We start from the raw sequence: 26,284 nt of genomic DNA, 5'->3' as shown, positions 1-26,284 counted from the left end.
TTGCGTAGTCCACGATAACTAACGCAAAACGATGTCCGCGTGCGGATTGCTCTAATGGCCCGATGAGGTCCATCCCAATTCTCTCGAAGGGGACCTGCATTAATGGAAGGGGGCGCAATGGCGCTTTTGGAGCGGCCAGTGGATTTACCAACTGACATTCACCACCTGCGCACGTTGTCATGAATGCCTGGCCAAAAAAACCGGGTCATGAGGCGATTCAAAGTGGCCGCCTGTCCCAAGTGGCCCGCCATTGGATTGGAGTGAGCCGCCCGGAAAAGCATTTCCCGGCGGCTCTTCGGAAGTAACAATTGGGTTGTATCTATCTTTGTCCGAGTGTCTTGGGTCACTCGATACAACCTGTCTTTTATTATGGCAAAATAGGGATAGGTGACGGGCAAGGCCGGTTGGAGAGACTGGCCGTCGATAGAGCGGACCTGCTGGAAAGCGTTTTTGAGGGTCTCATCCTGGGACTGCTCCAAAGGAAAGTCATCGCGGTCCGAGAGAATCTGTCTCTCGATCCCGCTCGTTTCCTCTGAAGCCGTCCCCAAGGGTCCCGTCTCAGTCTCCCCAAGCTGCACTCGCGCCGCCCCCTTCCTAGCCTTTTTCTCCCAAGTGGCATCCGCACATAATGATCCCAATAAAACCGAAAATGCGGGCCAATTTGTCCCCAAAATTAGCGGATGCCGGAGGTGAGGACTAACCGCCACCTCTACACGATGCTTTTCTCCCCGAAACTGAATCGTGATTGGGACAACCGGATATTCCACCACATCCCCATGCACACACCGCACCTTAACCACGCGGCTTGTATCCAATGCCCCAGGCTGCATCAGGCTTTGATGGATTGAGGTTTGGTTACATCCTGAATCCACCAAGGCCTGATATGTACCCCCCTTGATACTCACAGGTATTTGGTACTCTCCTGCTTGATCGGGGGTGGTCTGCTGGACGTCTGGAACCCGGATCATTGTCCCGATGTCCATCCTAGGACACCGGTCCACAAAATGATCCGGGTCCCCGCAACGCCAACAGGCCAGCCCAGGCTTACCCGCCACCCCAGCGGCGGGGAGTGGGTTGGAGAACGGGCGTGGAGAGGGGGTAGAACCGGAACCATTATCTCCTCCCGCCCCCATCAGCCCCGTCCCCCTGGGCGGGGCCCTCGAACTCCCGAACGGCCCAGGGCCCATCCCACCCCAGCCTCTGGGGGGACTGCGAGGAGGGCCCGGTGGGCGGGACCTAGGGAGAGGGACAGGGAGAGAGAGGGGGACAGAGGGGGGAGAGAGAGAGGTAGAGGTTAGTGGGGGTTCGCCGACCCCAGGGCATGCCACCATGTGGTCCTCCGCCAGGTTGATGGCCGTCTCCAGCGATGTGGGCCGGTGGCACTGGACCCACTCGGCTGTTGTCTTGGGGAGCCGAGTGATGAGTTGCTCCAGTACCACCAGATCGACGATATGGTCCACGTCGCTTCCGCCGGCCAGTAGCCACTTGCGGCAGGAGTCCCGGAGCTGCTGGGCCATCGCGAAGGGCCGGCCGGCCTCGCCCCAGTCCAGAGAGCGGAAACGCTGGCGGTGTTGCTCCGGCGAGCGGCCGACCTGCTGGATGATGGCCCTCTTGAGGTCTTCATAGACCAGGAGGTTCGCCACCGGCAGTTGTTGGGCAGCCGCCTGGGCTTCTCCCGTCAGCAGTGGTATCAGGCGCACCGGCCACTGCACACGGGGCCACCCGCAGGCCTCCGCAGTTCTCTGGAAAAGTTCGAGGAAGGCCTCGGGATCGTCCTGTGGCCCCATTTTGTGCATTGGCACGTGGACCGGTGCGCCGGTCTGCCCGGCGGCCTCGGCGCGAGCCTCCCGGTCGAGCCAGCTCCGGAACCTCTCGCGGTCCTCCTACTGGCCTTGGACGATCGCTGCGAACCGCCGTTCTTGATCCGTCCTAAGGTCCAGCAGAGCCTGATGTTGTTCGCGGTGAAGGACCGCGAGGGATGAAATGTCCGCAAGTGGGGTGGAGGACGATGTTTGCATGGCGGCGGCGCTGTCCTACTTCCTCCCGGGTTTCGGCACCAGTGTAACCAAGTTCGTATTGTGGAAGGAAGAGGACAAGGGGGTCGACGTGACTGCTGACGCTTTCTTTTATTTACAATAACTCAAACACAACGTGCACACTTCAGCGTGTGGCTTCCATTCACTATCTCAGTTCACTTCCGGGTTCGCGGCACTTCCGGCTTCCGGTTCTCAGTGTCTCTGGGGTTCAGGGTGGAGCGTCAGCAGTCCCTCTCTCTCTCCCAGGCTTCCGGTTCCACTGGCGTTTTATCCTCTCTCCACGCCCATTACTGGAACGAGATACAGGTGTTATTAATCTGCGTCCAACCCACTCACTTACCGCTCGTCCCGCGGCTCTCTCTCCCGCTGCAGACCTCGCTGAACCACGCCCCCCTTGCCACAATCTCCAATATTTACACTGTAGAAAATGCATTTCTTACTTAGTATTTTTGTCTTGTTTCTAGTCTAAATATCTAAACATTCTTACATTAAGAAACATTTAGTAGACAAGTAAAAAAAAAAATCTTGTTTTTGGGAAAAAATAACTCAAAATTAAGAGTTTTTAATTAAAATAAGCTAAATAACCTGCCAATTGATTGAGTAAAATAATGTTGTTTTAAGATTATTTTGCGTACCCCATTGGCAGATTATTTTGCTTATTTTAAGCAAAAGCTCTTAATTTTTTTCCCCCAAAACAAGAGAATTATTTTTGCTTAGTAAATATTTCCTGTTTTAAGAATTTTTACAGCCTATGTTTGGACTAGAAACAAGACAAAAATAAAATTACAGTAGGTTATCAGCGCTACACACTTGAACCCCTAATAACAATCTACAAACATACAATTTTTGAGTCAAAGTGTGAATACTTATACAGCTTTGGGCATTTTAAGCTATTATAATCATATATACACACAAATGATAAAACTGATAAAACACATCCATTTTAAATCAAAATATGATACTAAATAAAAGTTCAAAATTAAACTCTTTCAACTATCATCATTCTCTATTAAGCCATGGGCTGCAAACGAGTATGACTATGACTTAATACAATTATACAACCCACAAGCCTATAGGCTAGCACAAAAGCCAGCTTAAAGTAGGCTACTGTAATAGTAAAATAATGCTACTTAATAATTCATGTGTTTTTTACATTAATACTTTTACATACATGTAATGCATGCTTAACAACCATTTAATGGATTTATTCAAACTTGAATTACCATAGTAAGATAAAAAATAAAAAACTTGGTAATGTCATGGTGCTTGTTGGTATTTTTGTCAGGATCAATAACGTCACACTTTCTAAGACCCAAGATAGATAGATAGATAGAGATTAGAAACATTGTATTCGGATAAGTCTATTTTTATTAGCTTACCGCCGGGTATTACTGTGTTTCAGTAATTTTACGTGAGAGTTTATTTTACTGTGCAGAAATGATAACCGGAGAAAGGGTGTGGTTTAATGACGTCACCTCCCTGCTTTCCGTCTATTGGCTGCTGTACTTCCTTGTTTACCGTCTTGTCCGTGTTCAACAAGCGCCACGGAAATAATCATTATTGCTTTTAATGGTGCGTTCATTGTGCGGTCAGCACAAGTGATAACAGCGATATAATACACACGGCTGTCCATCAAGGCAAATTGTCTGAGGTTGTGGTGTAGCGCGCTCGCTGTCCGCTCGTCTTTAACGTTAGAGGATTAAAGAGCGATGATGGCGACCAGCTATAACGCGAAGGAGGAGGACGGTCACCACCCGGGATCGGTGGGCTCCGGCGGCCCGGGCTCCGTTAAGAGCAAGAAGCCGGATAACACGGCCTTTAAACAGCAGCGTTTGCCCGCCTGGCAGCCCATTCTGACCGCGGGCACCGTCTTGCCGGCCTTCTTCATGATCGGACTCATCTTCATCCCCATTGGCATCGGCCTCTTCGTTACCTCTAACAACATTAAAGAGTTTGAGGTGCGTAACGTCACCATAGCAACGGTTACAGAGGCTCATAAAGGCTCTGCTGTCGTGTTTAATGGATGTGGTGGTCAGGTGTCAGAGTTGTTCTGTGTTTGTTCTTCTGTTGTAGATCGATTACACTGGTGTTGACGGGTCCAGTCCGTGTTATAACTGCGCGCAGAACTACAGCTGGAACAGCACCAGTGTGTGTAACTGCTCTGTGCCCTTCACCCTGGACCAGCCCTTCGAGGTAACGCACACACCATCTTCATCTTTCTCATCATTACACTTAATAGAAAGTTTGTCTTACAAGGGTTAGTTAACCCAAAAATATTTATGGGAGTAGTATCCCATAATCCCACCATTTAGTCTTATTATAAAGCTTGGAAGAGCCAGGATAATTTTGAAAATATAACTCTAATTGTGTTTGGCTGAAGGAAGAAAGTCATATACATCTAGGATGGTTTGAGGGTGGGATTAAGGGTAGAAAATGGGATGACTTTCATTTTTGGGTGAACTAACCCTTTAAACACTTAATGCGTAACTTTGGGTACGTGAAGATCAGATCTCTATAGACAACAGAAGCTTGTTTCCGCCACGGAATTTAAAAAAGAAAAAAAAGTAATTGTGCCTTTTTATTTCACAATTCTAATTTACAATTGCAATTTTATATCTCACAGCTTTTGACTTGTGACTCTGCGAAGTATACTTTCAGTTGCGAGATGTAAATAATTATGAGGGAGAAAAAGTCATAATTGCGAGACAAACACACTTCTGAGTTTATACCTTGCGATTCTCTAGCCTGACGTGGTCATACTCAATTCTAGTCAGAATATGAGTCTGAAACTGCTCCATTGGGCGGTGATTATGAGGCATGTTTCAACCGAACCAGAAGAGACATCAATTGGATAGAGCTACAACCAATCAGAGCAACGAAGCGACGCATTAGGCTTGTTCGAGATCCATTGGCGCTGCGCAGACCGATCGGTGTGTGACATCAAAGTACCGTGAGAGAGATTCAAAAGCATAAGGAGTAGTTTGCTCTACAATCGTTCTCGCGGTTCTTTGATGTCATATGCTGATCAGTCTGCGCAGCGCCAATGGATCTCGAACAAGACTATTGTCAAATGTCAACAGAGCTCAACTGCACTGCGTTGCCAAGTCCGCGTTTTTTTCCGCAGTTGTTTTCTATGTCCGCGGGTTGAAGCGACTATTATGTGATATATAGACCCATGAGTGCGAATTTTAGCAGGCAATCTTGCCAAAATAACACACATTTTACCCCCAAACACCATTTTCCCCCGGAGAACCCCCCGAGAATTTATTGTTTAGGGCTAGTAGTTGGCGGGTTTTGTTGTAAAAACTTGGCAACCCTGACTGCACGCGTGCTGAAATCAGGCTGGAATACATGATCTTAGCCGGTGTTGTAAAAAAATAAAAGAATTTATTGATACACAGAGTACTTACCCAACATGATCATCATTTCTGAGAGAAATAGTGAAGGTGAATGCAGATACAAACAAGCTCTCCATTTAGGATTCGAGTAAATATAATCCAAGCTCCTTTGATGATGTGGATGATTACGTTACTGTTGATCATCTGTCCGTCATCGTCTAAAGCCCGCCCTGATGATTTCATTGGTCCGAACAGTTTCTGTTCAGGGATAATTACTCCTCTATGGGGCAATGCCAGACCGAACTGCCCGACCTAAAAATGTTGTGGGCGGGGCTAAGTACGGCTGGCATCCAGGCTAGTGATTCTCAGGAAAAGCGTCAGAATTGGGTCTTGTCTATCTATCTATCTATCTATCCATCCATCCATCCATCCATCCATCCATCCATCCATATATCTATCTATCGGGAATTAAGAGTCTGCTTACAAAAACAGGCTCCCTATTAAATGTCCCACACACTTTGACATGAATCAAACATATACAACACAGTAGCCTAGTTTGAACCACTGTACATTTTAAAATAATTGTACACTCTATGGCCAAAGTTTTTTTTTCTTCAGTTTTTCCCCCAATAATGCAAACAAGTCATTGCCATATGCCATATGCCATTGATGAATACAATGGAAAATCCTCTGTTTTTTAAAGAAATTATTTTAATTAAACCATATTGTTGATAAAAATTAAATGAGAAAAATAAAAGTTCTATTTATTTTTAATAATACATCAATGTTCTTGAGAAAGAAACCTCTAAAATGTATATTACTGTTTCAAATAAGAGTTGTGATTTTTTGTATTACAATATAATGTTTATAATGTCATGACAGTCCCAATCATTGTTATTAATCTTGTGCATTGCTGTTTAAGCTGCATGCGCTGAAGCTGATCACAGTCTAATCAAATCAAGCAATTCAAAACCACCATGGTAGATAGTGCGCATCTGAAGGATATATGTTATTTGTCTGCTTTAATATATTGGCCTAATTTTCTTATCGGGCCGATACGGATAACAGTATATTATGGTACAGTATATTATATTGTGCATCCCTAATAAACTCGCAATTGATAAAATTATTAAAAAAAAGAAAAGAATATAAAATTACTTTTTTTTAAATTCTGTGACGGAAACAAGCTCCCATATATCTCAGTGCAAAGCAGTAACTAGAGAAAAAACTACATTTGACCAATAACTAAAAAAATCAAGAGAGAATATCTTTGTCTACAGTATCTGGTGTGACCAACTTGAGCAGCAATAACTACAGGCAAACACTTCATGTGACTGTGGAGCAGCTCAGCTCGGCTTGGAGGAATATTGGCTCATTTCTGAGTGCCAACATTTCTAATATGTTTGGCTTGCCCAATCTGAAACATTATATCTGCTCATTCCAATGGTTCATAAATGGCTCATATACTTCCACCACTGTGCTTTACAGTTCCTATTAGGGTTCCTATTTTATAATAATAGATTTTATTTATAATGCACTTTTCATTCCGAAGAATCTCAAAGTGCAACAAAGGGGGGGGGGGGGGGGGGGAATAACAAAAAAAAAAAAAAGAATAACAAGTAAAAATATAGAATACTACAAACAATCAACCAACACAGAAAACAGAACAGAAACAGAGCTGATGGTGAACAGAAACAGAGCTGATGGTGAACAGAAAACAGCTGATGGTGGAAGTCTCTGTTAGCTCCGCAGCACACTGTGGTCCACTCCATGTTTCAGATCTCTCCCAGCGGCAGTGTCCCGATGACATCGCCGAGGCACGACAGCTGAAGACCAGATGATGGGTCTTCTTCATGATGATTCAAACGATGGGGATCGCTGCAGCACCATGCAGGAGGCAGAACATTCCTCCGGGCACTTCTGTGGACACACCGGGGCCGGCGCAGATGTCGCTCCACGGTCGCAATGCAGGACGGAACAGTGGTGCAGCCGAGAAGCAGAACATCCCAACATCATGCCGGACGCCGCCGACGAGAGCCCGGATGACGCTAGCCCGGTGCAAACTTCAGCCACCATGCAGCTTAAGCCCAAGGGAGACCACCAGTGAGCAGTCGCAGCGAGAATGAGAAACATCAAATGTCCTCCAAACCAGAAACCAACCGCAGCAATTCAAACGTAAACATTAGAGAAGCGGTTGAAAACGGCGAAACGACGAACAACGACTTCTCAGTGGCTGCCAGCAATCAGCAACAGTCCCAATTGTAGCTCTGACTGTTAGACTAGTCACAAACATAAGGAAATAAAATAAAATGTAAATCTAATAGTACATTAACATGATTTGTGGGTGGAGAAGCGGCGAACAGACAACGCCAGCGTCCTCTCCCCCACGTTGCCTAGCAACCCCAAATGTATGGTGTGTGGTTTTTGCTTCTCATTTAAACTTGTATTACCATTCAAACATTTGGGGTTGGTGATATTTTTTAAAAGTAGGCTCTAATGCTCACCAAGGCTGCATTTATTTAAGACAATATTGTATTTTGATATATCAAACCAAATTAAGTCCATAATGTTGGAACAGAGGCTGTTCATTTGTAATTGGATATATTTATCTGAAGGTCCATTAAATTGTAATATTTACATGGTCTGTGAACCGTATAGTGTGGACATAAATCGCCTACAGTGCCATTAGTTCTCATGTATTATGCATTAGCATTTTAGTGGACATTTTATTGATTCTACCTTTGTATAGTTTAAAATAGAATATTTCCCGCTCGTACAACAACAGGTTCACATCAATGATGTATAAAATGCCTGCGAATAACATAAAATAGCCCCAGGACAAAAGACTTAGTGGTTTGTCACAGGATGTTGTTTTACCGCCTGCCATCTTTTCTTTTGTAGAGTAATGTTTTCATGTACTATGGACTCTCCAACTTCTATCAAAACCACAGACGTTATGTCAAGTCAAGAGACGACAGTCAGCTGAACGGAGATAAAAGCTCTTTACTGGTAAGTGTTTCGAGGTAATGTCTTTCTGTGTCTTTTTGATGACTTACTTAAACACGAGGAAAAGTATTTCCTGCCATTTAGTTTTAAATACACTCCATTTTGTTGTGGACAAGATACAGTTCTGCTGATTTTCTTAAATATGCTTTTCATGAAAGGCCCAATATGTAATGTTTTTATTAGCTTTTAGTTTCTTTAAACAGTTTTTCAGTCCTTGAGCGTTGTCATGACAAATGTATTGCTAATGATTACGCTTGTCATGACTGGTTTAGGCTATGCTTTAGATGTCAAGATATTGTTTTTAAGCGTTTAAGTCTTTGCTCTGCAGAGCCCAAGTAAAGAGTGTGAACCGTATCGAACAAGTGAGAAGAAGCCCATTGCTCCCTGTGGTGCCATTGCTAACAGTCTCTTCAATGGTAAGACAAATATGTGTTTAGTGACAAACTAATGGTTCAAACTAACACATTTGTGTTTATTTAAAGGGATCCCCTGGTGTTGAGACTTGTATGGCTTAATGTAACATAAATGATGTCTCTTACTGAATTATGTAGTAGAAAACCCATGAAAGATCTACGTTATTTTAAAAATCGATTTTATATTTGGACCATGGGCGGCGCCATTTTGTTTGCGTTCTAGGTTGATGACGTAGAGTGGTTGAACTCCTCAATCAGCTGGCATTACCCGTTGCTATTTTTACCACAACGCAACTCGAAAATTGTTTCAGAGTTAAACAAAACCAATGAATTCCTTTGTAATTATACTTAAAACACACTCAAACATACATGTGCACACAAACTCACCTACACAAGTCACAGATCGGCGGGCGCGCACACGACAGGCTCTGTTTCAATCGAGATGTTGGGCTGCTCAGTCTCCACGACAGGGGCTGAATCTGAAATCGACCCTATACCCTTAAATAGGGCATTATTTGAAGGGACGGACATTTGTAGTGTTGTCCGACACCATAGTGGACATGTTCGAGTGCAGTCATTCAGTCTCACGTTCCACCGCAATAACGAGTGTACAGCCGATTTACACACAGCTGTCCGACTTCACGGACTCAAACATACATGTGCACACAAACTCTCTCTCTCACACACACTCACACACATCCCAACAGATCGGCGCGAACACACACACACACACACACACACACACACACACCCCAACAGATCGGCGCGAACACACACACACACACACGCACGCACTGCGTGCGCGCATACATAACCCTCAATCTATTCCCTGTGTTGATATCCTAGATAGACTGTTGATAGTAGATTAACTGTAATGCCTATGTGACCAGCAGAGGGAAATATCTAGGTAGGACGATGGGATAAAGTAACGTGAGGAAGAGAGGCAGGATGTTTTGGTGATGATGCATGCGATTGAGACAGAGCAGTCTGTCGCTGACCTAGGTGTGTGCGCGCCCGCCGATCTGTTTGTGACTTGTGTAGGTGAGTTTGTGTGCACATGTATGTTTGAGTGTGTTTTAAGTACAATTACAAAGCAATTCATTTGTTTTGTTTAACTCTGAAACAATTTTCGAGTTGCGTTGTGGTAAAAATAGCAACGGGTAACGCCAGCTGATTGAGGAGTTCAACCACTCTACGTCATCAACCTAGAACGCAAACAAAATGGCGCCGCCCATGGTCCAAATATAAAATCGATTTTTTAAATAACGTAGATCTTTCATGGGTTTTCTACCACATAATTCAGTAAGAGACATCATTTATGTTATATTAAGCCATACAAGTCTCAACACCATGGGATCCCTTTAAAGGAGTACTTCAGCGCTGGGAAGATGAATCTGTATTTAAACTTGGTCATTAATGTAGTAAAAATGTGAAATTATTTTTTTATTTAGTGCTTTCTAGACTGAGAAAAGACAGAAAACGTATTTTTGTCTTATTGGGATGAAAGACTACAATTCCCAGAATGCTTCGCTGCCCTATGAGGCCACTCGCAAAGCCACCACTAGATTACTGAATCACTGATCACTTTCCCACCGCGACTGCATTCATTTTCATAAAATCAGTTCAGTTAGAGAAGAAGAGAAGAAACTACAATAAAAAAACTGAACGTGTGTGGTTAATATGTGATTTAGCCGCTGAGGGAGTCTCACAGCCCAAAACGCTGCAGGAGTCACATTGACAGTCATGGATGAGCTCGTGATGAGAGCTGAGGTAAACGCGACGACACTCGCGGCATAGATTCACAGCGCATGTTCAGTCTGCTGCGTTTTCATTTGAGGCCTTTGAAAGCTTAACTTTCATAGGAATTACATTTACATTTAAAGGGTCACACACAAAAATGGCACTTTTTTGCTCACCCTCAAAAAGTGACAATTTTAACATGCTGTAAAAAGGATCTGTGAGGTATTTTGAGCTAAAACTAAACACACACACAATGGGGACATCAGAGACTTATTTAAAAAAGGGTCATTATAAGACCCCTTTAAAGACATTAATGTAGTTTCACTGAAACTCCGCATCGAGTTTAAAGGAACAAAATTACTTAAGAAGCAATATCGGCAGTAATATCTTTTATTTGCGATCACTTAACAGTTAAGTTTAATCCGCAAGTTTAAAAAAATGCACAATAAATCTGCGGGTCACGTGTGTGCTGAACCGTGGGTTGTGGTCCGTACGGATCACGGATCAACTGCGATCTGTTAAACCCCTAACGTTCTGATAACTCAAATGATGCACTGTACACGAATGTGCAAACTTTCAAAGTGTAGATAAGAAAAAGATATTTAGACAGAGCCTTTTTAAAATTATTACATTATTCAACTTTATGCCGATAATTAAAATATTCACTGCTTACATAAGCTGCGTGAAACGGACCTAAGGCCTTTCTGACTGCTCTCTGTAATGTGCTTCATATTTGTAGATACTTTGGAGCTGTTTTACCTCCATCCGAATGGAAGCAAAATAGCTATTCATCTGGTGAAGACGGGCATTGCTTGGTGGACTGACAAACATGTGAAGTTCAGAAACCCAGGAGGAAGCAACAACAACCTCTCTGTGGTGTTCCAAGGTACATAAAGCCCAACCCTTTAAAGCCTACAACTTGATCAAACCCTTTCCTTAAAACCTGTTATATCTACTGTGTGTCGTCTGTCTGATTGATAGTTTAGACGGTTTTAGTAAGTACAGTGTCTTTTAGTATAATTGTACAAACCTCACCCTTTAGCTCGTGCTTCACGTGTCTTTCACCTGTGAAATCTGCACTGATTTTTATAAAGCAAACACGAGAATAACTTTTATATTGTTTGTAATATTTCAAGATGAACACTTACTGCACTGTTTTTAAGATATACTACATCAGCAGGCAAAAAAACAATACAGTGATCAGAGCGATATGACTATGTTTATAACTCTTCATCAGTGTGTGATTTTAATGTTAGAATAAGTGTTACAAAGTTATTGCATTTTAAAATCTGTTTTTAAAGTTTTGTAGTCCTTCTGTATTATTGCTAACCAGCATTATTTTGTCCTCACAGATACAAGCAAACCGGTAAACTGGCGCAAACCGGTTCACGAGCTGGACCCGACTGATTCTGAGAACAACGGTTTCATCAATGAGGATTTCATCGTGTGGATGAGAACCGCTGCGCTCCCCACCTTCAGAAAACTCTACCGCATCATTCAGAAGAAGAAGGACAACATGACCCCGACATTACCGCCTGGAAACTACAGTCTGGAAGTCACCTACAGTATCCTTCAGAAGTTTACAAGAAAATACTCTTCCAGTTTTTCGACTTCCAAATTTCACAGTTCATTGCATCAGGTGTAACTAGCATAAGCTCATAAAGGGGACAGTTCACCCAAAAATGAAAATTCTGTCATCATTACTCACTCTTAAGTTTAGTGTTGTCAAAAGTATCAACCTCGATACCAAATTGGTACTGAAATGTTAAAAATGCTTTGAGCGCTGTGGAGCCTTAATCGTAAACACGTCTGACTGGCCATTGTGCTCACGGATGTGCCTGTGATTGGCTACAATGATCAATGCACGGCAGCAGTTTGAGAGAACACGGAAGTGGTTGAAAGGGTTTTGAAAGCGGGAGCAGGAGCGTTTGAAAGCACAAGCAGGCGTCAACCAGCGGACCGGTAGGCTGATAGATTCAAACGCTCTGTGTGTATCTGTGCAAACGCTCTGTGAAAAGCGTCATTGATGTATTTTTTACAGCATGTTTGTAAAGCGCTGATCGTAGTAGCCAATCACAGACATATTTGATGAGCGTGTGAGCACAATGGCCAGTCAGAGGTGTTTACGATTCCACTCAACGGCGCTCAAAGCGTCACATTTTTTAAATTTCAGTAACAATTTGGTATCGAGGTTGATACTTTTGACAACACTATCAAGTTGTTCCAAACCAGTGTGAGTTTCTTTATTCTGTTAAACACTAAAGAAGATATTTTGAAGAATATGGGTAACTAATCAGTTGATGAGCCCCAATGACTTCCATAGTAGGAAAAATAAATACTATGGAAGTCAGTCTGTCTGGGGTCTGTCAACTGTTTGGTTGAACAGTTGAGAGTGAGTAAATGATGACAGAATTTTCATTTTTGGGTGAACTATCCCTTTAAGTTATTTGTAACTTCATCATGTGAAATGTAAAAATGCAACAACTGTTAAGACCCCAATTTACTTTAAAAGAAATCAAATAAGAAACTGGTGTGACCTCATTTCGAACAAAATGGGGTAAAACGAAGTTCTTTTGTAGTTTGCTTCAAGAGTTCAAAAACGCTTGCCAAAGTGAACTTCTCTGGTAAACATCTTCGAACTATCATTGGTCCATCCATGGTGGTGATGTAATAGGTGGGTGTGACTCTGGGGCTCCGCCTTCTTTGACATGGAAATCTTCTTAAGGTAATTTCTTCCGTTCAGTCAGACACGGACAGACGTCTGCGAGTAAAAACATGAACACACTGGAGAGCTGCTTTATAGTAGAAACTGAAGTTCTAATTGTAATTCTGAAGCACATATTTACATACAGGCCCTGTTTACAGCTGGTATTAAGATACATTTTGGTCGATCGAATCCCAAGTGGGACACACATTCCCTTTTACACCCGGTTACACCTGGTCTCTTTCGACCACATTGTCCTGATTTCTTCGAGGGTAGGGTCTATGGGCGGGTAAATGTGTGGGCTTTTTCAGATCTTTTGATCTAATGGACAAAATAAGCTCACTCAATTCACATAAGAACATGACTGGAGATGACGGAAAACACACAGAGAGCATCAGCTTTCGTTTCTGCTCTGACAGCCGCAAAACCAGCCAAACACTGTGAGTGTGTGTTAGACATCAGAAATGGAGAGAGAACATTGTTATTGGGACGTTTTATCTTCAGCCAACAGAGATTAAAGGGGGGGTGAAATGCTGTTTCATGCATACTGAGCTTTTTACACTGTTAAAGACTTGGATTCCCATCCTAAACATAGACAAAGTTTCAAAAACTAATGTTGGACGTTTGATGGAGTATTTCTGTGTTAAAAATACTCCTTCCGGTTTCTCACAAGTTTTGGCGAGTTTTTTTCGAGTATGGGTCTACTTGACGTTAATAGATCGGAAGGTCCTTGTATGGGCCGTACGGGCTCTTCTCCCGGTAGGGTACGCGCGTGACTAGAGCACGCCGTAAACACTCTCTCAGATGCAGATCCAGTCGTCCGTGAACACTTATGTGGCGCCGCGCTCCACTTTATTCCTATGGGTGACGTCGAGCGACTCCAACGCTTCAGCACAGCATTCCGGGAAGGCAGCGCTGCATTTGAACCGATTTGAACGCAGAAATGACGGGAAGCTTCACAACATCGCTTCAGTCGCGTCTCAAAGTGGATTTACACGCCACTGCTGTCAGGACTTTACCAAATCATACCAAAGAAGTGTTTTTGACGGAGCCGTCCCAGCGATAAAGGTTCGGTCCTGCTTTGGAAGCAGCCGGTGAGTAAAACTGCTTCAAATGTCTCTGCTGTTGGCTATCATCGCGTGAGTAAACATCAGTAAACGACACGATCGCGTGCTTCGTCATTCAAATGCGCTAACGGTTACTCCATTGTTGTTCTATGTATAACGTTACACTAGTCTGACGTGCAAAACCGTTTTGCTTGCTACTTCTAAGGTCTAGTCGCATACAATAGTCCATAAACCGAATCATGTCCTCATACACTGCGAGTAAACACACAGAAATGTGGAGAGGCCATTAAATACAGTAACTTACATACCACAGAGACGGACGTCCTGATGTTGCCGTTTCTCCTGTTCAATTTATTTCTCCCTCAGATTTGATTCTGGATCATATATCTATTAGCTGAGATAGCGATGGGTTTCTCCACGCTTGAGGACGTCACCGCTTTGCGCGCTTGTCATTCTTTAGCTCCGCCCACACGATACGCCTCCAGGCGTTCGTTTTTTTTCCGGAAAGACTCGGTACAGCCTATATTTCTTTTATAAATATGATAAAACTAAAGACTTTTCGGAGATATGAAGGATGCAATACTACTCTATAGGTACTCAAGATTGACATGAGATTGACTGAAACTGAGTGTTTCACCCCCCCTTTAAATCCCGTCTGGTTAGTGCGCTTCCTATTATGTTTACGCGTTAGGTCAGTAGGAGGGGAGTAGGTGTCTTTTAAGGCTGTTCGAACACATTCGACCACATGAGCCTTTACACTACAAAAACCAATCCGGTCGAACGTGTTTTCCACTACCTCTGGAAGTGATAGAAAGTGGACATTTTTAGACCTTTGTTTACACCGGTATTTAGCATCGCCCACTTGGGATCCGATCGACCAAGCGGCATCTTAAAGGGTTAGTTCACCCAAAAATTAAATTGATGTCATTAACTCCTCCCCCTAATGTCGTTCCTCACCCGTAAGACCTCCGTTCATCTTCAGACACAGTTTAAGATATTTTATATTTAGTCCGAGAGCGTATCCAAGTGTATGCGCACTATACTGTCCATGTCCAGAAAGGGAATAAAAACATCATCAAAGTAGTCCATATGTGACATCATACGCTCTCGGACTAAATATAAAATATCTTAAACTGTGTTCTGAAGATGAACAGACGGGTGGAACAACATAAGGGGGAGTCGTTAATGGCATCAATTTCATTTTTGGGTGAACTAACCCTTTAATACCAGCTGTAAACAGGGCCTTAGTCTGGGCGTCGTCGGGATGTTCACTAACAGGTATTTCAAACTTCTTTTTACCCCAAAGCAAAGAATAAAAAAGGAACATTTAGTCATGAGTATATTGGGGTCTTCTAAATGTATATGTTGAAATTTGACATTCTTTAATAATGTGAACCCAGATTACCCAGTGCGGAGCTTTGACGGCCGCAAGCGTATGATCCTCAGCACCATTTCCTGGATGGGAGGCAAGAACCCTTTCCTGGGCATTGCCTACATCACAGTGGGATCTGTGTGCTTCTTCCTGGGAGTCGTCCTACTGATCATCCATCATAAATACGGCAACCGCAACAACAATGCCGACATTCCCAATTAAACGCGACACGAGACAGCGTGAGGTATCTGTCAGAGCTCATGTGGGAAGACACCTGTACACACAGGGGCCAGAAGGACTGCTTGCTAAATTGTGTATGCACTGGCAGTTTTTAATGATCTGTTTTAAGCATTTCTTTCATCCACACCAAAGCTTTATATCAGAAAAATATGAGCAGTATCTTGATTTTGACACAGTATTTTGTGCTGAGGACAGTATGACAGCACTATGGCGTAACTGAATGAATGATCAGTAGCCGTACATTAGGACTGTATTTGAGTGAATCCCATACAAACATCTCCAGGTCATATTTTGCCCAAAAATCAACAAAAAAACATATATTGCATGAAGACAAAAGAAGGACTCCGTATTGACATGTTTTCATGAGCACATCCCCGCAAATACATTTTACTTTTTAGTTTGTTTGTAATTCTTATGTCATGATTATTTAATTATTGATGAATTATGTCATGATTTTAAAATATTCTCTTTACAATAATACAATTATACCAATTATACAATTTATAACAAATACAAATTCTACCAGGGTGTATTCATTATTTATTTATTTATTTATAATTTTTCTGCTATTTAGGTGGAGAATTGTTTAGCATTACAGTAATGAGCATTTGGGGAATTGTGCTTATTTGTCATGAACATACACTCACAATGCAATTGAAATTCTTTTGATTTTGAGGTGAAATATGACCAATCTTGACCGGCTGTGTGAGATTCACCCATTTGGGTATTAATGCTGATGGTACAATCGCAACCGTCATGGATTTTAATCGGTGATTTTTTATAAGAATATTATCAATATTCCTGATATGGTAGTTTGTCATGCAAATCAGCAAGGATTGCTGTACTGTATTATTTAAAATGCTAAACTGTGATGCTCAAAGCTGATGTGTTCATTTTTGTAGTTTCTTCTTTGAAAAGCTGTGCAATGTGTATTTAAAAAGGATCTGTGTGTGTTTAGCGACTGCTAAGAAATCCTTTATCCAGCTCAGTTCTGTATGTCTGTTGTTGGGCCAAAGTCATGTCATTTACTTAAAAGAGTTGTGTGAAAATAAACGACAAAAGCATGAGAGATGTGCTGTGCTGCTTTTATGACCTCACGCCTGCCTCTGTCCTGTATGTCAAGTATACAAATAGACAGAGCTGAGTAGTAACTAATTATATGTCATCTGGGTTATTTAATCAGATTCCAAAAACGAAGTAGATTATATTATAAAATACTCATAAGTAGAATACAGTTACTTTATTTATTGATTGCATGAATAGATCCTGACAAACATTAATTATTATCACTCAGTAAGTCATTTGACCATGTGTTGCAATGTCTGGAAACATTTATTATATTTTTTCTTTTTTTTAATTAGTTTTAGTAATGTTTAAACATTAGTAATACTTTTTTTTTTATCACAGTTGATAAAAAAAGAATGGAATGTCAATATGGTTTCCTATTCAACTCAATTTGATAAACGAGTTTCAAAAGTAATCAAAAAGTTTGTCAGATTATATTATCTAAAATGCGTATTGCAATGTAGCCTACTAACTACAATTTTAGTCATGTAATTTATAATCAGTAACTGATTAGTTAGTAAGTAATCTGCAAATGGGTTTTTAAATGTTTGGTGTCTGGCCTGTATAGATTACAATTCTTACAGGTAAAAACCTATATTTTTGTGGCTAGGCTACTGAAAATGTCTTGATTTTTAACAGCTGAATTGCTAGTAAAATGTTTGATATCAATAATTAGATTGTCAGACTACGTTCATTTCTGATAACATGAATATGATTCTTACTAGTAAGAAAGCAATTTTAAATATCTGAAATTATATTGATATCAAGAATTGAATTCCTGATATTAGAAATGCTAACGTTAACTGAATTTGAATTTAGGCTAGTGAAAATACAATTGTTGATATAAAGAATTTATATCCTGCCATAGTGAAATGTACTTTACTCCTTTGTGGTATAGCCTACTATTTCCGATTTGGGCTAACGTTATAGCAAGCCTGCCTGCTCCTAATGTTGTGGAAAAACGGTGGATGGATTCGGAAAGACATCAACAAAATCCGCAAGATGAGCTTTTTTTTATTGAAGCTAAAGCGTAACAAACCAACTTATCAATAATAGTAATAACGGTTTTTAACTAAACTTATTTTTTAATGGTTCTAAAAGGGAAAAGTCACTGCTACTCGATTCGTTTATGAGCCATTTCATTGAAACCTGAAAACCGACAGTCCGAATGAACCGATTCGCTAGAAAGAACCGGATCTCCTAACTCTCTCCTGTCCGGTAGGTGTCAGTAACGCGCCGCTCAGTCCCCTTAGACTCGAGCAGAAGGAGGAAGTGACATTTTCAAGTGTCCTTGTGCTGGAGCGGCTTCCTGAATATTACGGTCTGAAGGAGAAACTATCACCATGTTTAGGCACTTAAGGGTGAGATTTAATATCTTTGTAATTTCTCATTGCGTTTATCTGGCGAAAGCGTGTGAATGTCTCTTCATAACACTAAGCCTGATTAGATTTGACCAGAATCAGAAACTCCGGCGTTAGCCTCGTAGCATCTCTCATGACCTCCTGCTCATTACTGAAGAATATCAAGGATTATTGTGTATTTTAGTTTTTAAACAAAGTTCCTGTGTAAGAAATTTACAAATGCTGTATTAGTACATTTCATATGTAAATCCGTGTAATTTCTTAACCCAATTTCTTGGGAGAATAAATTGGAGTTTCCTGGAGAGATTTAATATATATATATATATATATATATATATATATATATATATATATATATATATATATATATATATATAATATATATATATATATAATATATATATATATATATATATATATATATATATATATATATATATATATAATATATATATATATTTTTTTTTATTATTATGTACGCGAGGGTTGTTATTTATATTTTATATATTTTTTTATATTTATATATTTGGTGAATTCAGGCTGATTGGGACACTTTTTTTGCCATTGAGATGTATATAATATACCCCTTATTTTTTAATTATAATTCATCAAGCAATATACAGATAGAAAAGACAGAACAAATAGAACCAGGAATTAAATGATATCAAATCTTTATTAAAAGTTTCACAAACAAAATAAATAATAAATAAACAATAGAAGACGACATTATGCATCAGAGGCATTACAAAAACAAAAAACAAAAAAAAACACCTATTTCAAGAATCTGTAAGTTTCCTAATTTTTAATCAAGCAATTTAAGAAAAGTTCCAATTTCAATTATGAAATGTCAAAATGTAGGCAGCAAATTAGATAATTTTTTCTCATGAATAACAAATTCCCAAACGAATTAAATCAATTAACAATGTAATTCTTTGGACTTTGGAGTATTCATTTTATATTTTAACTGATAGGATTTGGAAGAATCAAGGTGTGCTTACCTAGATGAAGATACAAACTATTCCAAAAGTTTTGAGTTTTTTAACATTTGGAATAATAAATGCATTTCATCCTTATTCCCACAAAATGAGCTAGAATAGTCAGCATCATTATATTTTGGCACCATCATTCACAGGAACTTCTTTAGTCTTATTGGGAATGCAGTACTTATGAGGTAAAAACCAGGCTTCTTTCCAGTTAATAAACGCAATAACAGTAAAGCTTGCCTTTACGAACATTATATTTTGAATTCTGAAGAATTTGTCGGATATGCTTATTATAATTTGTTATTTTTAATAATATTATAATAATATAAATATATATAAATAATATACATAAATATTAAATAATAATATAAAATGTAATATTTTTGTGTTAAATATACTTATTCCTAAGATAAAATCAGGTTCTTTGGTTTCAGTTTTTGACATTTATGAAAGCTTGTTTCTGCCACATAATAATATAATAATAATAATAATAATAATAATAATAATAATAATAATAATAATAATAATATATATATATAGCTGCAAGCAGCAATACCGGGGCCAAGGGCAACAATAGCAAAAAAGGAAGCTAGCTGCAGACTAACACGAAATAAATGAGTGAACACCTTTAAAGACAATTTTAAGCAAAAATGTTGAAACCCCACATTAATTCATTGAGTTGTATAGAGCCAATTTGATATTTTGTTTAACTATAGCACCACCAAGAGACACAATCCTATGATTTTTTTGTGTCTTCGGAGTGATTCCATACATGTGTGTATCAATTTTAGTTTTGGTTTGTTGACATTTAGATTTAAAAAATGACCTGCATGAATACATACACCGAAATGGCCGATATGGAAAAATTGGATATCAGACGACTCGGAATTATCCCCTGAATCTAATGAGTCATATTTTATGATTTTTGGAAAAAACGTTTCAGAAGTTATAAGCAAAAACAGCAGTTTTTCGTATTTCCGGACCAGTAGGTGGTACTGCGCTGAAATGCTGCTTGTTGCCTCAGGTCATGTTTGTGATGACGTACCACGTTTGGTTGGAATATGATAAAGCGTTGCAGAGATTTAGCCTTAAGTGTATTTTCGCAACACTATGTAAAATATGTTTGCGCATGATTTCCAAACGGTAGCATGAAGCAACTTGAATCCCATAATGTTTTTGTCAGCATGGTCTGAAGATGATCTGGTTCAATTTTTGTGCAAAACAGATGAACCGTCTACAAGGAGTTCAAAAAGTAGACAATTGTGACTAAAGAAATTTTACGAATCGACTTGAGCCAAGGAATCAGAGGAAAACAAATGTGTTTCTTGCCCTTATAGTTCAAAAGTTATTAGCATAAACATGAGTCAAAGTTGGACAGGTGGTGGCGCTAGAGAGATGGAGTTAGAGACTCAAAATTTGCTATAGTGACAGTTGGACTGTCCACTATCTCTGTGCCAAATTTTATACATACTTCCAGAACAGAAGAAAAAGAAGTAGCGGAATAATAACAAGAACGCTAACGATTACAATAGGTGCAAATAATAATAAAAAGGTTATTACTACTTTTTAATCTGTCTCAATTCTGCCTTTTTTCCCTCAGAATTGAGTTTACATTTCTTGATTCTGTTCTTTTCCCTGATAAAGGTCTGAATTTATTATTTATTAGGGATATAATGATACCCTCACTCAGGTTTCGATACACATCACAATACTCAACTCACAATACAATATTATTGCGATACTCCAAGACATATGGTAAAAGGGTAATAAAAGATTATTGAAATACTAAATGTGGTATCACACTGGGGTGGAAATGAATAGGCTTGGACTTGGTGCTAGTAGTAACCCAATGCACAGGAGAATGACACCAGCATAAAAATATGATTCTGAAACTGAATCATACAGAATTATTTTAGACGAATATGCTTGCACTCTGTCACTGGCTAGATATATTTAAAATAATGTACTGGCAACATAAGACATTTGGCATTATTATACAACAGGGGTTTTCAAACTTTTTGTGTGTGTGGACCACTATTTGTAATCAAAAAATTTTGTGGACCACCTCATAACACATAATAGAATATGTCTACACACATTTCTGCCTGAATTAACCTCTAAATAGGCTTACTAGCACTAAAACTATAACTAGTCATCACATCAGTACAACAGGCTTGTTAAAGGAAAGTTTACTGCACACAACGGCTGCCACATATTTAATGTATTTATTTACTCAAGCGCCCTAATGCTAAATAGCTCTCGCGGTATTTTCTCTTCACCCTCGTTTTCTTTGTTTTTTATGATGAATCTGGCTCATAGATGCATCCGACTCACTGTCAATCTCTTCATTTTTTGTAACTTCCGCCACTTTCTCTTTTCTCTTCAGAGAACATCATGGCCGAGCGCCACTAGGCTATTTTAGTAATCGCACAATAACTTTACAATTTAATACAAATGTTATATCAATATAGGCCTACGTATTCTTTTTATTTTTTTATGGGAATTTCCTGGTAAAATGAAGGTAAAAAAAATATTATTTTATTTTATTTTGCCTTTCCATGGACCACCTGCAGTACCCTCATGGACCACAGTTTGGGAATTACTGTTATACAACATATTCAACATTATGTATAGTAGCTTAATGTACTGACACTAAAACACTTAATTTTCATTTAGGGTTAACTATACACAATACAGATTGTCACTATCCACGATACATATTGCTGCATTTTTTGTGTTGCGATGTATATTATATACATATAATGTTGTTGTTGTTGTTCTCCAGACCCTGCAGCAGATGTCCAGGCGGACCGTATCCAGTAGCGCACGCAGACAGCTGGAGAATAAAGTCCCGGGAAAGCAGAAGTTGTTTCAAGTTAGTTCTGATTCTAATCCAACTAGACATTTGGTCTCATCCTAAGGTTTCACAGGTTTAGGTATTACATCTTTGTAATCCTCTTTGGCTCTCACTAATGGTTAAGTAAAAGTTAAGATTGTAATTTGTTCCCAGGTTCTGGACTGATATTGTGGATGAGCAGATAAGTACGAAATGATTCGCTAGTAGGGTTCACTTGTATAGTAGGCTTTATTACTAATCATTGCATGTGTCGTAATACTGAAATAAAATGAAGTGTCAAATTAGTGAAAAGCTTCACTTATTCTATAACTGCGATTTCACTGGCTTTGATGCTGGCACATTCTGCCGCTACATTGAGGCTGGCTGTTGTTTTATCATTCTTAAAGGGATAGTTCACTTTAAAATAAAAATTCTGTCATCCTTTCCTCACCCTCATGATTATTAAGATATTTTGAAGAATGTCAGTAACCAAACAGTTAACTGGAGCCATTGACTTCCATAGTAGGAAAAAAAATACTATGGCAGTCAATGGCTCCAGTTAACTGTTTGGTTACTGACATTCTTCAAAATATCTTCCCGTGTGTTCAGCTGAAGAAAGAAATTCATACAGGTTTGAAACAACGATGAGAGTGAGGAAAGGATGACAGAATTTTCATTTTAAAGTGAACTATCCCTTTAATTAAATTGCTGCGTGACTGAGATCAATCTTAAAAGTTGAGTGTGTGTTGGTGGGCTCGCCTAGAGAAGTAAAATTAGTTTGAAACTAAATACTTGTATCTGTTGTTATTCTTACTTCCTAAAGTGCAAACGCAGAATTGTGCTTTACACTTGTGGCCCCCTTCAGAGTAAGTGTTGAAGTATCAAATGCTAAAATACTGTTTCTGCTTCTTTCAGGAAGACAATGGCATGCCGGTTCATTTGAAGGGAGGAGTTACAGATGCCCTCTTGTACAGGGCGACAATGGCCCTTACTGTCTTCGGTAAGCTGTAAATGTTTGGCTTGCCGTTTTGGCATTCATTTTGTCATTTGTACATTATCTGTCTTTTATCTGGAACTTCATTGACATTGGAAGAAGTCATAATGAAGGCACACAACATTAACAGTTTTTAAAATATAATCAAATTAATTGAACAATTTCTTTTATTTTTGGCAAGCAAAGTGCTACACTACTTAGTTAAACTGGAAAAATTAAAACATTGTTTGGGAATTTTTTTTGTAATATTCTTTAAAAAATGTACATTTTAATAATTGTATTATTCTTTTTTTGTGGGTAGTGTTGACACTATACCAAAATTGTGACTTCGGTACAATACTAGACTAAAATACTTCAATACTGATATTAAATCGATAAGACGGCAAAAAAAACTATAAAAGTAATTGAATAATGTGACAGAACTTACTAATCATTGTTTAATAAATTTACTGACTGAAATTGAATTTATCGTTCCCTCCTCTTTATTTAAAGGGTCATGAAACCCTAAACCAAATTTTCTGAGATTTTAACCGAAATATGTGTGTTGAACATCATGAAATACAAAGTTATCTGTTATTTTTGAATATTGGAGACAACTAGTTAATTTTAAAAACGTTTTGCTCTATTTTCAACTTCCTGGTTTAAATTCGTCTTCGTGTCAATGTCAAAGGCTGTGACGTTTTCTTGTACTATAGTATGGTGATGACTTGTCGCTGTCTCATAATTATTCATGAGACTGCGTGTCTTTATCCTATGAGAAGACGTATTTTCCTCTGACTGGCGCAGTGGCGCTTCAAACAGTGTGATCGCATTTATAATTCAAAAATTAGTGTTTTTTTTTCGCTTTGTATGATTGTCTGCGTTGCCTACGGTATCTTCAAAAGATCACGAGTCCTCACACAAACATGATTCATTCACACTGTGAGTGTTCATCCGCTCTTTACGGCCATTTACCCGGACAAACTTTTTTGGATTTTTGGATTTGTGGGAAGCTTTGATGCTTTTAAAGGGTTAGTCCACCCAAAAATGAAGAATCGGTCATTAATTACTCACCCTCACGTTGTTCAGAACACAAATGAAGATATTTTTGTTGAAATCCGATGGCTCAGAAAGGCCTTCATTGACACCAATGTCATTTCCTCTCTCAAGACCCATAAAGGCACTAAAGACGTCGTTACAAAGCCCATCTCACTACAGCGGACAGACAATCATTTAATGAAGCCATGAGTAGTTTTTGTGCGCAAAAAAACCCTCTAAATAACGAATTATATAGTGATGGCCGATTTTAAAACACTGCTTGCTGAAGCTTTATGAATCAGCGTATTGATTCATGATTCGGATCCGTGTCAAACCGCCACTGCTAAAATCACGTGACTTTGTCGATCCGAAACGCTGATTCGTTCATCTGTTCGTCATATAAAGCTACTGTGTCTCTTCAGAAGACTCGGATTTGGATTAGACCACTCGATTAGTCATTTTTAAGATGCCTTTATGAAATGTATTAGATTTTTTTAAGCTTGTGAAGAATAGACTTTAAATGAAGGGACAGGAATCACAAAGGATTTATAAAGAATATCTTCATTTGTGTTCGAAAGTTAAACTAAACATAATGATGAGTGCATGACAGAGTTTACATTATACCTTATAAATAAAAGTTGACCCTTGGATAAAACATAACTCTATATCGCGAATCATATCATGTAAGTTACATTAATGATGCATATTGTTGCATTTTTATATTGATAAACGATATATCGTTGCATCCCTTTTTTTGAAGGTTCAATGTAGGGCTGCATGATTAATCGGAATTACCGAATGTGATTTGTCAAAGATTACATTTACTCAATAAATAAATGATATTTATTTGAATTTGTTGTCGTAAGAGTTTGTGAATTAACTGCATCTGTACAGTGTCTCTATACTAGCAATGAAGCTGTGAGTTAAATTACATCAAAACCAGCAATGCTACCTCATCGTTGTAATATAATGTAGCGATTCAGTAGCGAAGCTATTTTATTAATAAAAGTCACAGGGAAGCGTTACATTTCTGTGGTCCTGAATGTTTCTGTGTGCGTGAGTGATTATAGAATATAATATAGTGATTATAGTGAATATAGAACGGTGATTAAACTGAATTGGGCATTTTCCAGTTTTATTGCACTCCGTTCAGCCAATCAAAATGGAGTATTCAGACAGATCGTGGTATATTCTGAATATATCCCAAGGTCGCATCCAGATTCCAAACTGGCATGCCAATGGCGTAGTTATCATTGATGCTAAAATGACATTGGATCTCGTGATTATTTTTGAATTACAAAATGCTAATGTAGCTACACCTCAGGCATGACATACGGGGAGATTATCAATGAATCACATTTTTAATTTTGGTGTCTTCCTCACACAAAGCCATCGTATCATTTCTTAAGACTTCATGTAGAAGTGATTTGTGTGTATGATGGAGAAACACATGATCAAACTGTGTAAGAATTTCTAAATGTATCCGCAGCTGTAAAGTTGCTTATTGTTCAATGTCTCTCTTGTTTATGGCACTGTCTTATTGTTTTGTACTTTGTACACTTTCCAGTTTATCATATAAACTGAATATGTAATTCTTTCCTTCTATAAACAACAACCCCTCTTCTCTTCTCTTCTTTTCTCAGGGTGCGGTTATGTGGTGTATTCACTGATCGACGCAGCGCTGCCCAAGAAGAAGGCTTGAATATGCCTCTCTATACATGTGTCTGAGTTGTAAAGATCTCTAATCCTCAGAATTAAGTTTTGTCATTTATTTTGAATACATTGGATTAATATTTATTGATTGAACTATAAAGCGCAATCATTATGTAATAAAAACGTTCCACTGTACTCACAGTCTGTGTTTTAAGTTCTTGTCTCAGCTATATTTAATTAGATTTAAATCATTTCTTGCCCGTTGTGACGTGTATCCAAGTGTAATGGATTTTCGATTAAGAATACATACAAGGTGGTAACTTGGTTTTATGAATCGGTTGTTGATTGGATGTTGGAATAGTTTCTCAAAAGTTGAGGTAAATCAAGGGGAGCTTGAAGGGGTGGAGTTTAATCAGACTAAATGATTGGAGAAGTCCTGCATACATCCCCAGAAGGAAG

General features: G+C 39.4%; 2 protein-coding genes across 2 annotated transcripts; both read left to right on the top strand.

Annotated features, from left to right (window-relative positions):
- The first annotated feature begins 3,523 nt into the window (after window positions 1–3,523).
- On the top strand, window positions 3,524–16,985 carry tmem30aa (transmembrane protein 30Aa). The gene is made up of 7 exons (XM_067456179.1): window positions 3,524–3,994; window positions 4,110–4,229; window positions 8,276–8,383; window positions 8,709–8,796; window positions 11,273–11,419; window positions 11,886–12,098; window positions 15,705–16,985. Exons 1-7 carry the CDS (start codon window positions 3,746–3,748, stop codon window positions 15,896–15,898), a joined length of 1,119 nt encoding a protein of 372 aa, XP_067312280.1. The 5' UTR covers window positions 3,524–3,745; the 3' UTR covers window positions 15,899–16,985.
- Window positions 16,986–18,187: 1,202 nt separating this feature from the next.
- Window positions 18,188–26,026, top strand: cox7a2a (cytochrome c oxidase subunit 7A2a). Its single transcript, XM_067454723.1, has 4 exons — window positions 18,188–18,342; window positions 22,111–22,200; window positions 23,077–23,161; window positions 25,816–26,026. The coding sequence occupies exons 1-4, from the start codon at window positions 18,325–18,327 to the stop codon at window positions 25,872–25,874; spliced, it is 252 nt and encodes an 83-aa protein (XP_067310824.1). The 5' UTR covers window positions 18,188–18,324; the 3' UTR covers window positions 25,875–26,026.
- Window positions 26,027–26,284: the final 258 nt, after the last annotated feature.

This window comes from Pseudorasbora parva, chromosome 10, assembly GCF_024679245.1.
Source record: "Pseudorasbora parva isolate DD20220531a chromosome 10, ASM2467924v1, whole genome shotgun sequence".
NCBI classification, from domain to species: Eukaryota; Metazoa; Chordata; class Actinopteri; order Cypriniformes; family Gobionidae; genus Pseudorasbora; species Pseudorasbora parva.
The sequence above is the reverse complement of the archived record's forward strand: the minus strand, read 5'-3'. Positions and strand labels throughout refer to the sequence as shown.

Bases quoted from the DNA above. Each gene is read 5' to 3' on its own strand.
- cox7a2a (XM_067454723.1), top strand. The intron at 22,201-23,076 runs GTTAGTTCTGAT...TGCTTCTTTCAG, and splicing joins GAAAGCAGAAGTTGTTTCAA to GAAGACAATGGCATGCCGGT. The intron at 23,162-25,815 runs GTAAGCTGTAAA...TTCTTTTCTCAG, and splicing joins AATGGCCCTTACTGTCTTCG to GGTGCGGTTATGTGGTGTAT.
- tmem30aa (XM_067456179.1), top strand. From the start codon at position 3,746: ATGATGGCGACCAGCTATAACGCGAAGGAGGAGGACGGTCACCACCCG. The intron at 11,420-11,885 runs GTACATAAAGCC...TTGTCCTCACAG, and splicing joins CCTCTCTGTGGTGTTCCAAG to ATACAAGCAAACCGGTAAAC. The intron at 12,099-15,704 runs GTATCCTTCAGA...ATGTGAACCCAG, and splicing joins CAGTCTGGAAGTCACCTACA to ATTACCCAGTGCGGAGCTTT.